This window comes from Gossypium hirsutum, chromosome D07 (assembly GCF_007990345.1).
Source record: "Gossypium hirsutum isolate 1008001.06 chromosome D07, Gossypium_hirsutum_v2.1, whole genome shotgun sequence".
Classification (NCBI taxonomy): domain Eukaryota; kingdom Viridiplantae; phylum Streptophyta; class Magnoliopsida; order Malvales; family Malvaceae; genus Gossypium; species Gossypium hirsutum.
In genome coordinates this window covers 16,718,679-16,732,155 of record NC_053443.1, presented here as the reverse complement: position 1 = coordinate 16,732,155, position 13,477 = coordinate 16,718,679, and the positions used below count along the sequence as shown (strand labels likewise).

At 31.0% G+C, this 13,477-nt stretch overlaps 1 protein-coding gene and 1 long non-coding RNA gene across 3 annotated transcripts; one reads left to right on the top strand and one right to left on the bottom strand.

The window, feature by feature from the left end:
• Nucleotides 1-1,877: 1,877 nt before the first annotated feature.
• On the top strand, nucleotides 1,878-2,882 carry LOC121219434 (uncharacterized). The gene is made up of 2 exons (XR_005916183.1): nucleotides 1,878-2,356; nucleotides 2,625-2,882. It is a non-coding gene; the product is annotated as an uncharacterized lncRNA (long non-coding RNA).
• Nucleotides 2,883-3,098: 216 nt separating this feature from the next.
• Nucleotides 3,099-6,889, bottom strand: LOC121219433 (BEL1-like homeodomain protein 1). Of its 2 annotated transcripts, none has more exons than XM_041097608.1 (5): nucleotides 6,653-6,889; nucleotides 5,176-6,248; nucleotides 4,160-4,539; nucleotides 3,999-4,059; nucleotides 3,099-3,919 (listed from the first exon to the last, which is right to left on the bottom strand). In XM_041097608.1, the coding sequence occupies exons 2-5, from the start codon at nucleotides 6,067-6,069 to the stop codon at nucleotides 3,908-3,910; spliced, it is 1,347 nt and encodes a 448-aa protein (XP_040953542.1). In that variant the 5' UTR covers nucleotides 6,070-6,248; nucleotides 6,653-6,889; the 3' UTR covers nucleotides 3,099-3,907. The 2 variants fall into 2 exon arrangements, with proteins under 2 accessions (XP_040953542.1, XP_040953543.1); XM_041097609.1 differs by lacking the exon at nucleotides 6,653-6,889 and adding an exon at nucleotides 6,357-6,643.
• Between the last annotated feature and the right edge of the window lie 6,588 nt (nucleotides 6,890-13,477).

Below are 13,477 nucleotides of genomic sequence, written 5' to 3'. Positions count from 1 at the left end.
AGTAAAACATAAAAAGTCAGTATCAATTAAATACAATACGACCAAGAAATAGTAAAAACTATTAATTAGGTGTCTACTAAGGTTAAGAGTAATTCTACCTAGGGTGGGTTCTTAAGGTTCACTATATGAGGTTTGGCTTCTAGAGCAAGGGTACCCGAACCAGTAGATTCCTCGATCCTCACCCATTATAAGCTCATATGGACCCAGTTCGGTTTAGGGGAATACATTTCCCTATGGCTACACGGAGATGAAAATCTCACAAAGACATAGGTGTGGATGTATCTCGAAAGCGGTCCACTACCCTGCACGGAGGTAAAAACCTCACGAAGGACTAGCTTCTCACTCCCACTTAGAGGGGTAAATTTGACCATGAAATGGAAAATGCAAATAAGCTAACAGACTTAGGCCAATCAAGCAAGCATATGATAAAAACCAATGAATGCAAAAGGGGAAATCATTATTTTAAACAACATTAATTTTCGGCAAAAAGACACCAAATAATCAATTCATGGCTCGACTCTCTTGAAGTCCTCAGTGGAGTCGTCAAGCTGTCGAAACCCTTTATTGAAAACAAAAATTTAGTTGTCAACTTTAAAAACAAAAAATTGGAGTTGCCAGTGATCCTTTATTGTGGTGCGATCGGCTCACCTTAAAAATGATTTCGGTCTACGAAATTTGAGAAAATAAGCTCAGGAGTCAGTTACGTGCGAGGAAGGGTTAGCACCCTTGTAATGCTCCAAAATTGATACCAAATTGATTATTTAATGTCTTAGTGTCGAGGGTTAAAAAGATTAAAAAAAAAACTCAAATGGTGAAACCTGCAAAGGATAATCAATTGTTTAAGTTAGTCGAAGAAATCGAGACCCAATACGTTAGGGTACAATTTCTCAAAATCCCCAAACTTTGAATACCGCTTTTATTTTATAAGAAAATCTTCATTTTGAGAAAGCAATATGTCATACCCAATACATTAGAACACAACAAGTTAAGTTCCCGAAAATGATTTTTAGGCTTATGCATTTTGAATAAAGAATATTCTCGGTTATTTAGGATTAATAAAGAAAATCGGAACCCAATACGTTAGGGCTCAATTTCCTCAAAAATCCCGAATATCGAATATTGCATTATTTTAAAAGCCTTTGAATCAAAAGAAAATGATTTTAATGTTTTGACGCAACCAAGATATATATTTCAAAAGGGATGTTAAAAAATTAATGTACAATATGAAACAAATACTTTAACTGAAATTATACATGTATATGTATTTACAAAATATATATAAGGATGATATATCAGTGAATTTTGAAAATATGTGTATGCATATATTAAAACTTGTATATATAAGTATACATATAGAAAAAAACATGAAATACACCAAACAAAAAACAACCAAAAAAAAACTTATAATGATTCTACAAAAAAAGGTACATATATATATTATAGAAAATGCATGTATATGTGCATGGATTATGAAATATAAAAGATGCATACGTATTATAAAATGTTAATGCATATATATATGTATACAAAAGTCATGAAAATAAAACAATAATAAAATATACATAAAATATATACATGCATTTACAAAAAGTAAAAATGTATAAGTATAATATATTAGTAAATTATATAAAAAAATGCGAAAAATATATTTATAATGGTTTTGAATAGTGTATGAATATATATATACATATTATAAAAATGAATAAACATATTTATAGATTATAAAATATGGAAAATGTATAAATATTATAATAATAATAATATATAATATAATAATAACAATATTAATAAAAAACTTAAAAAACCTAAAAAGAAAGATTAAGGATTAAATTGAAAATAGCCGAAGTTTCATGGGCAAATCTGAAATAAATAAAACACCAATGGATCAAATAGAACATGAAATTAACAGTGGAGGACCAAAAGGGAAATTAATCCCTCCCTCCAAAACGCTGCACAGCAACACGGATTAAATTGAAACAGTAATAAAATATGTTGCGAAATTTAAAAGAAATAAAAAATAATAATTTTAAAACACAGTAAAATCATGAGGACTAATTGCGCAAATAGTCCATTTAGGGTAAAAACGCGCGGACCCTGCTTGCGGGTCGGGTCGACGTGCAGATCTGCCCACATTGAACGGCGTCGTTTTGCTTCCACTATAAAAACAAACAAAATTTTGTTCTTTTTAAAAACTAAAGTTCATTTCTGTTTTAAAACAAAAGAAAAGGGAAAGGGGGGGGGTGCTCTGGTAGGTTTTCCTTAACCCAAACCCTCCCCAACCGCCACAACCACCTCAGCGGCTTGAAGCCTCCCTCCCACTTCGATTCGGGCAGAGTCCGCCTTCTCCTCCACACAGGTAACTTTCTCCTTTTCTTTTCGTTTATTTTTTAAAAGAAAAGAAACAATAGAAAAATGAAACAAAAAACAGTAAAAACAAAAAAAACAAAAAGATCACCTTCAAAATTTTGCTTTTCTGATTCTTTCACTTTCGTGTTTTCTTTTACTTTTCAATACAGTATTTTGCTCACCCCTATTATAGAAATCAGTTGGCTTTTTATAGCCAAATATTTTTACAATTTTGTTGTATATTCGGTCCTATTTGTGCTGTTCGTGGTTTATTGCAGGTGCATGGAAGACAAACGTGCGCAGCGTGGAAGGAGAACGTGCGACGTGCTGCGACATCTGTGCGGAGGCTGTTTGCTGCTGCGGCACTGAGGCGAAGGGGCTAGGGTTCTTTGATTCTGTTATGGGTTTATTGGGCTAATGTAATTGGGCCACATAAATTAGGTTTTTAAATGGACTGGACACCTTTATTTATTTGGGTCCGGGCTAAAATTAGGTATTAGACTTTTTTTCTATTTATTTTTAAAAATATTATATTATATCCTGTACAACCCTTCTAAACCTCTGACCAGTCTTAAAACTCCAAAATATTTTCCCATCTATTAAAGCCGAGAAAACCGTTTGCTAACCAAACTTGTTCATCAAATATATCCTTTGAATGTCGGGGGCAATATAATATCATTAATGAATGAGAACCCTATTGGGTAATTTCCCAAACTAGTAATCCCAATAGCCCCAGCCGTTTAGAAAGGAAATGAAGTAAATATTGTAAAAGTATAATACCCCATGCCATGAGTGCATCAATGTGCAATGTGAAATTGGATTTCAGTCAGGCAACAAAATCTGGCAACAACTGTGCAGCAAACCTTTGCCTGTTTTGCATCTCATGAATGTTGTCAAAGCCGGCGGCGTTTGAATGGGAAGCATGCGGGGTGTTGATCCCAAGTTGAATGTTGTGGTTCGATAGGAAGTTTTGTGGGTTCCTCGATAGAGATAGATTCTCGCAATGAGGAAGTCCGAGGGTGAGGGAAACACTGTTTCCATGGAATTTTGGTGGCAGTTGCTGTTCTTCATTAAACCTCCCAATCTCTCCCATACTAGTGTAAGTTGTTCCACTCAAGTATGAAAAACTGTGTTTGAGTAGACTTTCTTCATCGCCGAGCTTAATCATGTTGATGTTAGTTTCCCACGTTTCACCCGGCTTCATCTCCACGGGAGAATTCTGCAACTCATCATTAACATTCCTTGACTTTTTTGAAGCTCTTTGAGCCACGCCCACGCCATTGTCAAGTTCAGATGATCCGATGAGATTGAAGGATGTTTGCGGCGGCATAAGGGACCCTTCCATGGGAGATGTGGAGATAGTGGAGTTGGAAATTTGATGAGTAGGGGAAGCATTCATCTCTTGCTGCTGGGCATTGGATTTGGAGCTGGTAGACCCTGACTCCTTTTGCTCACTTTTGTTTATATTTTCTTCACCACCCTTCCTTTCATGTTCCTTCATTTCCTCCAAATACATCTCTTCAACCATTGGCTTCCACAGGCGGACTCGAGCATTTATAAATCAGTTTGACACCTGCGAACCAACGTGCCCTATGTTTTTTAATACAAATAGAGAATAAAGATCATTAAATTAAACAAGTTAGGCTATGTACCTGATTTCTTGTAAGCCCAGTTTGTTTGGCGAGCATGTGTTTGTCTGAATCTTTAGGATAGCTGCACCCAAAGTTAAGGAGTTTCCGATGAGTTCAAAATGAAAAAGAGGTTTTTTTTTTTTTTGGCTAGTTCTCAGTTATTTAGTTGAAGAAGTGCATACGGATGAAGGAAATGCTCGAAAAGCCAAGCACGTAGAACAGAAACAGCTCGTTCAGGTAATCCTCGCTGGGGTCTCCAAACATTATTATTGTGTTGGATCATTCCCAATTGCTGCAGTGCCCGCTGTTGCCGTAGCTGATAATCAACGTATCGTAGTCTTGAACCCTCCAATTTCACACCTAAACAATCATCTTCTCCTAAACTCTTGCTTGTAGCTTTGATTTGGTCAGATATTGAATCTTTCAGACAACGGAATTGCTTCGAAATCGTCCTCGAAGCAAGTCCGGTGTACGATTTTGCTGCACCAAACCCCGCTGCCTTCTCTAGCGATGAAGCAACAATTTGCATTTGTTGACGGTATTGCCTGTATCTTTGTTCCACCTTAAAGTTCATAACCAAATTAAAAAAAAAAAAGTAGATCAGTAGAAATAAAATAAATGAAATGAAATAAAGTGAAAGAAATCGTACGAAAGTCGGTCTTAAGTGGAATAGATATTGAAGCAAATGGACCCGATCCACATGAACCTTAGGGTCCTTACCTAAAGCCTCTAGGCCAAGCATTCACGCCAAGTGAAGCCATAGAAACCATCGCCACAAGTTTTGCTGACAGCTCAACGTTATCGAATGCTTGATCATGACTATGAGGGTCCCAATTTCCCAGAACTAACCTAATTCTATAAAATATAGTTATTATATATCAAACATTATCTTGTCTACTGAATACCAAGCACAGCAAGATTTTTAACTATCAATGGCCTTGGCAGCTATTTAAATCTCTAGGTAGTAGTATAATACTATACACTAGTAACATTTCCATTATGGGTAGCTTAAAACTGTTGCAGAAATATCTGAAATCTTTCTTTCCCTGCATGGAAGTGTAAGAATAATATATCTCTATTTTGCGTGGTAAATTATGGTTTCAGTACAAAGATTTGTTGGGAAATATTAATGATGGGGGTCTTTGATGCGTGTTGGCTTCGAAAATACATGATGGGGATTGGGAAAAGATAAGCGAACCTCATCGAGCATGCTGACAAGTTTTGCCTTCTTCATTTGAAGCTCCTGTCTTTGTGCGGTGGTGAGCTCAGGTCCACGTTGAGCCCCATCTTCACCAGCACTTGAACCTACCGGTTCTTTGTCCGCCTTTATCTTCTCCTTGGTCCCCTCAGACACCTCAGGCTTTATCACTTTCCCCACATTAACAACTTCATCGAGAAGCTCTTGTGCTGCTCTCAAGTACTTTGATCCCAAAACCACACTTTGAACCCCTGGAATCCCATTCGAAACAACAGAAGCCGATGACGGTGAATTCCCAGATATCCTCATTTCATCAGCAGCTGCTGGTGACATAGTTGGAACTTGTCCTTGGATATGATCTGCTTCAACGGTACTTGAACTACAAGGAACTTGTTGGGATGATAGACTCAAGGACAAGCCTTGCCTTGGTGAAACCACCACCGGCCGCAACTGCGACGCAACATCATGGGGCCTGGCGGCCGAGTTATCTACAGCAGTCGACACAATCTGAGGATAGGTACTTGCTGATGAAGTCTGATGATCAATAGTTGAACTTGATCCCCATGAGTTATAATGAACACCGGAGACTATACCATGAAGGGATGATGGACGGTGGGTTTCATTGGAATTGGCCGGTACGATCGAAGCGGTGGGTGTCGGAAGAGGGAGGCCAAGGAGGTGGTGATAGTTGGGTGGTGGCGTGTGGGGAAAGCTTGAAGGGTTTAGCGCGTTGCCGGCGGGGTTCAAGAAGAACAGATTAGTGGCAGCAAATGGTTGGTTTGTGTCAGAGTAGGGTATATAGTTGGGGTTCATGAGATAGAGCGTTTGCATCCCATCAGGTGAAGCAACTGAAGCAGCTTGGAATTCTGAGCTCCCATGAAAGTACGTCGCCATATTGATTTGAAAGCCCCTAAAAAAAAAAGACACTTGTTGCAGTATACGGGAACTGCAAAATTCTTCTTGTTAAATAAAATCTCCAAGGAACTTGGCGAAGAGAAGACTAGAGCTTGACTTGAAGTCAAGAAATCAACCCATTTTGATGTTCAATTCTTGCTTTTTCTTAACTTAATAACCTGTAAAAGAAAGGGAAACCCACAGCAAAAATAAGGAGAGAAGCTTAGCAATCCTGATCTGAAACTGTAACTTGGAAATAATTAAAAGAAAGAAAACTGAGTGAATACTTTGATAGAAGATGACAAAAGAAGAGAGATATAAAATACTGAAGAAAGTTGTTTATGTATAGAAAGAGAAAGATAGGGAAAGATAAGGAAACAATTTTAAGGTATCGGGATAATAGATATGCTCATCAAAGCAAAATAAAAATAATAATAATCTTCAACTTCTGAAAAAAATTAGAAAAGAAACGGGGAAACAGGGAAAAGAACCCATGAGATAAAAGGAAACTAGTACAAAATTTACAGTCCAATTATGGCAAGAAAACACAAGAGAAGGAGAGGATATGCATCTGGCAACTCACACGTTTCTGTCTAAATGTCTGTCATGGAAGAAATCTTTTCAAGCTTTTGGTGGTTTTGATGACCTTGTCAGACTCAGACTCTTTGTTATTTTTCTGCCTTTTTCACCGCATAAATATAACTCAAAGAAAGAGAAAGGCGAGAGATGAGGTTTCAAGATTGCAAGTATGAAAGCAAAGAAAAAGAAAAAGAAATGATACCCTCTAATATCAGGCTTTTGCTGGTTTCTAAATGGGGTTTTGAGGTTGAACTATTTAAAAAGGAAAACAATCACTGTTTGATACATTGTTTTTGCTTTTTGTACACTTACTTTTAATCTTATCTCCAATTAGGTGCGAGCAACAGGCTTGGCTAGGAACCAAATGAAAACTATAATCATAATCCAACTCAAATGTTTCACATCTATATATAATCATTTTATTCATATCACGATAATGAATAAATATGATGTCTGGCAAACAGTCTATGCATATGAAGAGTGTGGTACTTACTGTGTGTGTCTGTGAGGTATTATGGTTGGTAAATCGCAAAGTGTACTTAAAAAGATGTAAGTATTATATATATATAACACTATATGCAAGTCAACTAAGTTATTCGTTATTAAATCTCAAATTTAAATCTCGGAACCCTTTACCCTTTATTTAAAAATTCCCATACATGCAACTGTATATTATGACAAAGAAGAAAAAAGATGTTAAAAGAATGGGGCAGCTGAAAAACACAAGGAAATATCAATTTCTAGAGAAGGCTTTAACAATAATGACCAACAGTAGGAGTAGGAGTAGGAGTAAGAGTTAGAGAAGTGGTTCATCTCTTTGTTGCCTTTTTTAAAGCTTTGTCCATCAGTTGCCTTTTCTTCTGTCCTTTATAATTTATATTTGTGGTAGCAGTGGTATGCAAAGATCTAAAACACACAATTATATTTTACTAGTTACTTAATACACCAACCCTATTAATTACTCAACAGCATCTCAAAAGAAATCTAATTTACATGAAATCAACCTTGACATTTACTGGCATCTTTGTTAATGTGAATAACAACAATGAAAGCTAACTATATCTATTTTTTACCATGATTGTAAAACCAGTTATAGCTAATCAATTGGTTCGATAATTTAATTATATAAATTAAGTTAACTAAAAATCAATTAAAATTAATTCTTTATTTTTTGTCCATTTTTTAATTAAAAAATGAATTTCGTTCTTACCATGTCTTTGATTTTTTCTTGATAATATATTTTTCAAAAAGTTATTTATATTTTTTATTGTTAGGTTAAATTATGTCATAGGTTCCTGTACTCTTCATAAATTAGGAACTTAGTCTCTGTACTTTTATTTCCAAGAATTTAATCTATCTATTTTTCAAATTTTAAGATTCAAGTCTAATTGTTAACACTGTTATTTTTTCTATTAAATTTGTTGTGTGACATTTTAAAATAATAAAAAAAATCATGTGGTAGCATTTTAACTAAAAATTTGACAGTGTAATGAACTTGAATTTAACAAAATGATTTTAATAATATTAACAGTTGGACCTGAATTTTGAAATAAAATAAAAAAAGTAGAAGAACTAAATTCCTAGAAATGAAGGTATAAGTGCTAAATTTCAAATTTAGTAAAAACACATGAACATTTGACATATTTCAATCTAATTAATTTTAATATTGTAAAACGATTACAACTAACATTAAGATCGAACTTTGACCTTGATCCAATTCATTTTATTTTTTCAACCACAGTAATGACCTTAAGGCTTCCTTTGGGTCATCGGTAAGATTGACTATGGTGAGGTTAAAAAAAAACGATGGTGATAAGATTAGTTACTGTAGCGGTGAGATTAAAATTAGTGGTGAAATATGTGTTTGGATTTCATTACAGTTGTAGTGCTAAGATGAGATTAGAAAAAGACTATTGAGGAAATTAAATTAAATTAATTAAATAGGATAAAAAAATCATATTCCATACTAAATAATAAAATATATATATTAAATTTTTATTTATGTTAAAATAATAATTTTATTAATAATTAATTACATTTTTATTGATTATATTTTTATTTATTTTTATTATTCATATATTTTAATTATGATTAATACATATAATTTCATATTCCATACTAAATAATAAAATATAATAAAATAAATTTATATTAATTAATAATTTAACATACTTTTATAGTAATAAATTTATATTTATTACTTCACATAATAGAATAAAGTTGATACAATTATCACAAAATAAAATTTATAATTTATTTGTTCTATTATAGTAAATTACGATAATTTTTCAAGGTTATTTATGGAATAAAAAATATACACTATTAATGTGCCAAATATTGACCGTTATGTGTAGAAATGACACGAAGAATATAGCCGGAGATAACAGGCAAAACAGAAACGAACCAATAAGTAGAAAACAAAGAAAAGAAGCTCATTTTGTGCATCAATTAGAATGTGCATAAACCTGATTTTATAGGCTAAGCAAAGAACTTAAGCAACTGATTTAACTGCTTAACTACTTTCTCAACAAATTAATTCCTCCAAACTGTTTTGATATTGTTCAACAATATGCAACTTATAACACCCAGATAAGGGATGGTGTTTGTCCAAAAAAGGAAAAACGAATGGTGTGGTAAAAGTGGCTCCCACTGCCGTTGCTCTTTTTTTTTTTACTGTACTTCTTGCTTTGGTGCAAATTTTGACTTCCCTTGGAAATCCTTCTACTGACCAAAGGTTCTGTTATCCAAAGTCCTAAGTCGAATTAAAATGACGATAATTGAGATGCATGTGCTTTGTGAATTTATCTTTTGCGTTGTGAAAAAAAGAAAAGAAAATGAAAGAATGTGGCGTGACTGATGTACGAATGATGACAGCCATTGCAGGGCCACCTTCAATTACCCTAACTACAGCCAAACAAAGTAGAGTCAATGTCTTGACGTAGCTATTATTACATTCATGACTGCATTTTACCAATAATTTTATAATTGGGATACCTTTAATTTTATAAAGTGTCCAATGTGGTACATCAATTCTTGATATGTATTTTATTATGGTACTTATACTATCATAAAATGTTAATATGTTACTTGTATTTTGAAAAATATCCAATATAATATTTAAACTATCAATACGTGTTTTATTATAATATTTGCACTTTCATAAAATGTCAAATGCGATACTTGAACTATTACTATGCATTTTATGATGAAGCATATATTGGACATCTTGTGAAATTACAAGTACCATAATAAAACATATAATAATAGTTCAAATATCACATTAAACATTTTTAAAATACAAATACCACGTTAAACATTTCATAAAATTACATATACAAAATGTGACATTATCCTTTATAGTTCTATTCTTAAACGTATTGTCCTCAATGAAATATGTTATTTCAATACGATGTTGCTTTTACCCATGTATACTAATAATCTATATTACTATTACATAAAAAATGAAAATTTACTTTTATTTTATTTTTAAATATTGCTTTTTAAATAAATTAATTTATATGGAAATTTTGGAGTTTATTTAAAATTGATATTTTATTCCATAAAAAATTATTTCATTTATTATTTTATTTTAAAAAAATGTACTTAAAAGTGATGGGTTTAGAATGTCTTTAAAATTCATTTTATTACGTCATTTGATATTTAAGATTGACTCTTTTTTATTGATTGAGTCTTAAATTATTTGACATCAATATTGTTGTCAATGTAAGAGGACGTGTGTTTAAGTATACTGAAATATATTTATCCTCCTATTTACACATTGAAAAAAGAGGTTATGGATAATTCTAAACTCTGTATCAAAAAGAAGTTCAACATTGTTTAACTATATGTACATTTTTGGTCTAATGAAGCACTTGTATTTAATAAAAGTTAAATGTTTTAATATCTGATAATAACAATATTTTTTTTTAATATTTTATTCGAGCTTTAAAATTATTTTGATGAAAAATATATATAATTAACTAATAAATTTTTTTCCTTTGATAATACTATAAATATAATAAAATTTAATTAAAATTTCAAATTATAATTTACAGATAGGATGTAGAATGGATTCAAATTCCCAGCCATTGATCAAAATTCATTGATCCTAATATCAATGCAATTTCAGTAGTAAATGGATAAATAAGTCAATACGATTGGACGGGCCTTTTTCCCAGCAGCCAGCAACTGTAATGCCTTTTCACTAAGAAAAGACTGCTACCAAAAATCAGTAGAAAATGAAAATTTAAGACCCCTTCAAAACTTTCTTCTTTTTTTCTTTCATCACACTTAGCTCAGCATGTTTGTCATTAGAATTTGGTATAACCCATTTATTTATCCCTTTAACTTTACCAAAAAAATATTTTATTCTTTTATTTAATTTTTTATTTTTTTAATCTTTAAATTTGTATTTTTTGTCAAATCACTCCAAAATGAATGAATATATATTTTTAAACTTTGTTTACATTGCATGCATACATGCAAATTGACATGTGGCATTTAAATAATTTTTTTTAAAATTTAAAAATTCAAAAAATTATAAAAACTATTTTTAAAAATTAAAAAAATATTAAAATTGTTTAAAAATATATATATATTTTTAATATTTTTAAAATTTTTAAAAAATTAATTAAATGTTAATGTGTCATTTACGTGGCAATTCATGTGAACACCACAACAGTTAACAAATGTTAACTTTTCCATCTATTTTTGGGTAATTTGTCAAAAAATACAAATTTAAAAGCTAAAAGAGATAAAAAAAAATTAAATAAAAGACTAAAATAGTTTTTTTATAAAATTAGAGGGTAAAAAAATTATTATACCTTAAAATTTTAAGTTTATTGCGCACTTTCTCCTCCTAACTATATCTATTTTTCCATTTTAATACTTAATTTTTTAATCTTTATTTGGTATTACAGCATTAAAAATATTAAGATTGCCATGTTGTATTAGAACGTGTCATGGTAACCTTCTTTCTATTTTTAATATTATGCATATTATATTTACTAAAATAATATAAAATATCACATATATAATAAATAAATTCATAAAATTAAATTTTTATTTATTTTTTAGAAAATCCTAAAATGTAAATATAAATTTTAAAAATAAAAGTATAAAAAATTGAAAATTTATAAAAATTAAGAAATATTTAAATTTTAGAAAATTCCAAAAAATTAAATATTTGAAAATATATATTCTGGAAAATTTTTAATAAATTTTAATTTTTATAAATTATAAAAAATTCAAAACAATAGATAAAAAATTCAAACATAGAAAAAAGTTCAATTAAAAAAATATAATGTCTAGAAATTGAAAATTTGAAAAATTTTAACATTAAAAATTTTAAAAAATAAAATATATAGATTTTTAAAATTTTAAAAAAGTATATATTTTTTAAAATTTTTATATTTAAAAAAAATATTTAAAATTCAAAGTAAACACCCAATTACTGCCGGTCAACACAAATCATGATGGGTCAATAGAAGGTCAAAGCCAGAAGTTTATAAAATTTAAATTTTTATTTTTAAAAAAAAATTAAATTTAATGTTTTGAGGCACATTCTAATTGGTTGAATGTACCACGTGACATATTATGATTGGTGCCACATGTTAATCAACTTTTAATTCTATTACAAAAAATGCGCAATATAATAATATTTTAAGTATCAAATTAAGACTAAAAGAATTAGGTATCAAAGTGAAAAAACATGTATAGTTTGAGAGTTTAAGTGAACATTAAGCCAAAATTTTACATCTAATTTAAAATTCTATGTTTGACATATTAAATACTTTTGAATAAATATATATAATATAATTGGGCATGGAGTATTCACTATTCACTGAGCCTCTCGTCGACACCGTACTTGGAACAACCAAGCTCGCCTTTGCCATCAGAATTAGAAAGAGCTACAAAGAAGGTACATGGTAAAGAGGATATCAAATGATCTGGATGGAAGTGGAGGTGAATTAATTGAAGAATAGGAATAAGGACTTGTTCCGTGATAACCTTATGGCGAACATGGAACCTGTAGCACATTTCTAGATGAGGGGGGAGATTGAACTTTACAATGATCATGTCACTGTTTCTAGAGATGGGGTTTAACCGTGATGGTTAAACTCCCTAGAGTATTTTGAAAGCTGGAGTTGTTCAAGGTTAAAATATGGACACAGGTATAGAGTATTATTGTCTTGGTTGATACCAATAGTTCAATTATTCAAAACATCTTGTTCACTAATTGGCAGAGTTTATAAAACTGTCTAATTTTTTTTTTTAATTGGAGATAAGATTATAAGGGGAGCTATGATGCGTTTCATATATATTTATATTTTTAATAAGGTCCATAGCTTGTTTAAGTAGGATGTGGAGTTACATGTACATCTTTGATAGCCTCACCTATACAAGTGTAGAAGCTAGGGCACTTCCTATGAAAATTAAAGTTAGACATTGAAAATATACGTGTGGGTAATACAATACTTTTCCCAAAATAGCCTTAGTTTACTATTTGGCTTTGAAGCAAAAATGGTTGAACACAAAGTTTAGGTTCAGCCCATTGACACCTACACAATTAAAATACGTGAGAGATTATTGAAATATTTTATTAAAAAATAATTAGATAATAAAACACTTTTTAAGTTTCTAATTTTTTTAATACGCTTTAATAAGATCAAACGTACATGTAATAAATGAAACACATTTAAAAGGAACTTTTAAATACAATTTGTTATTATAAGTTTATGAACTTGCAATTAGGAACAATAATTAATTAAAAAATGATTTTATGTAGCATTATAATAGTGAAGTAATTCTTCACCTGAAACCATCTCGT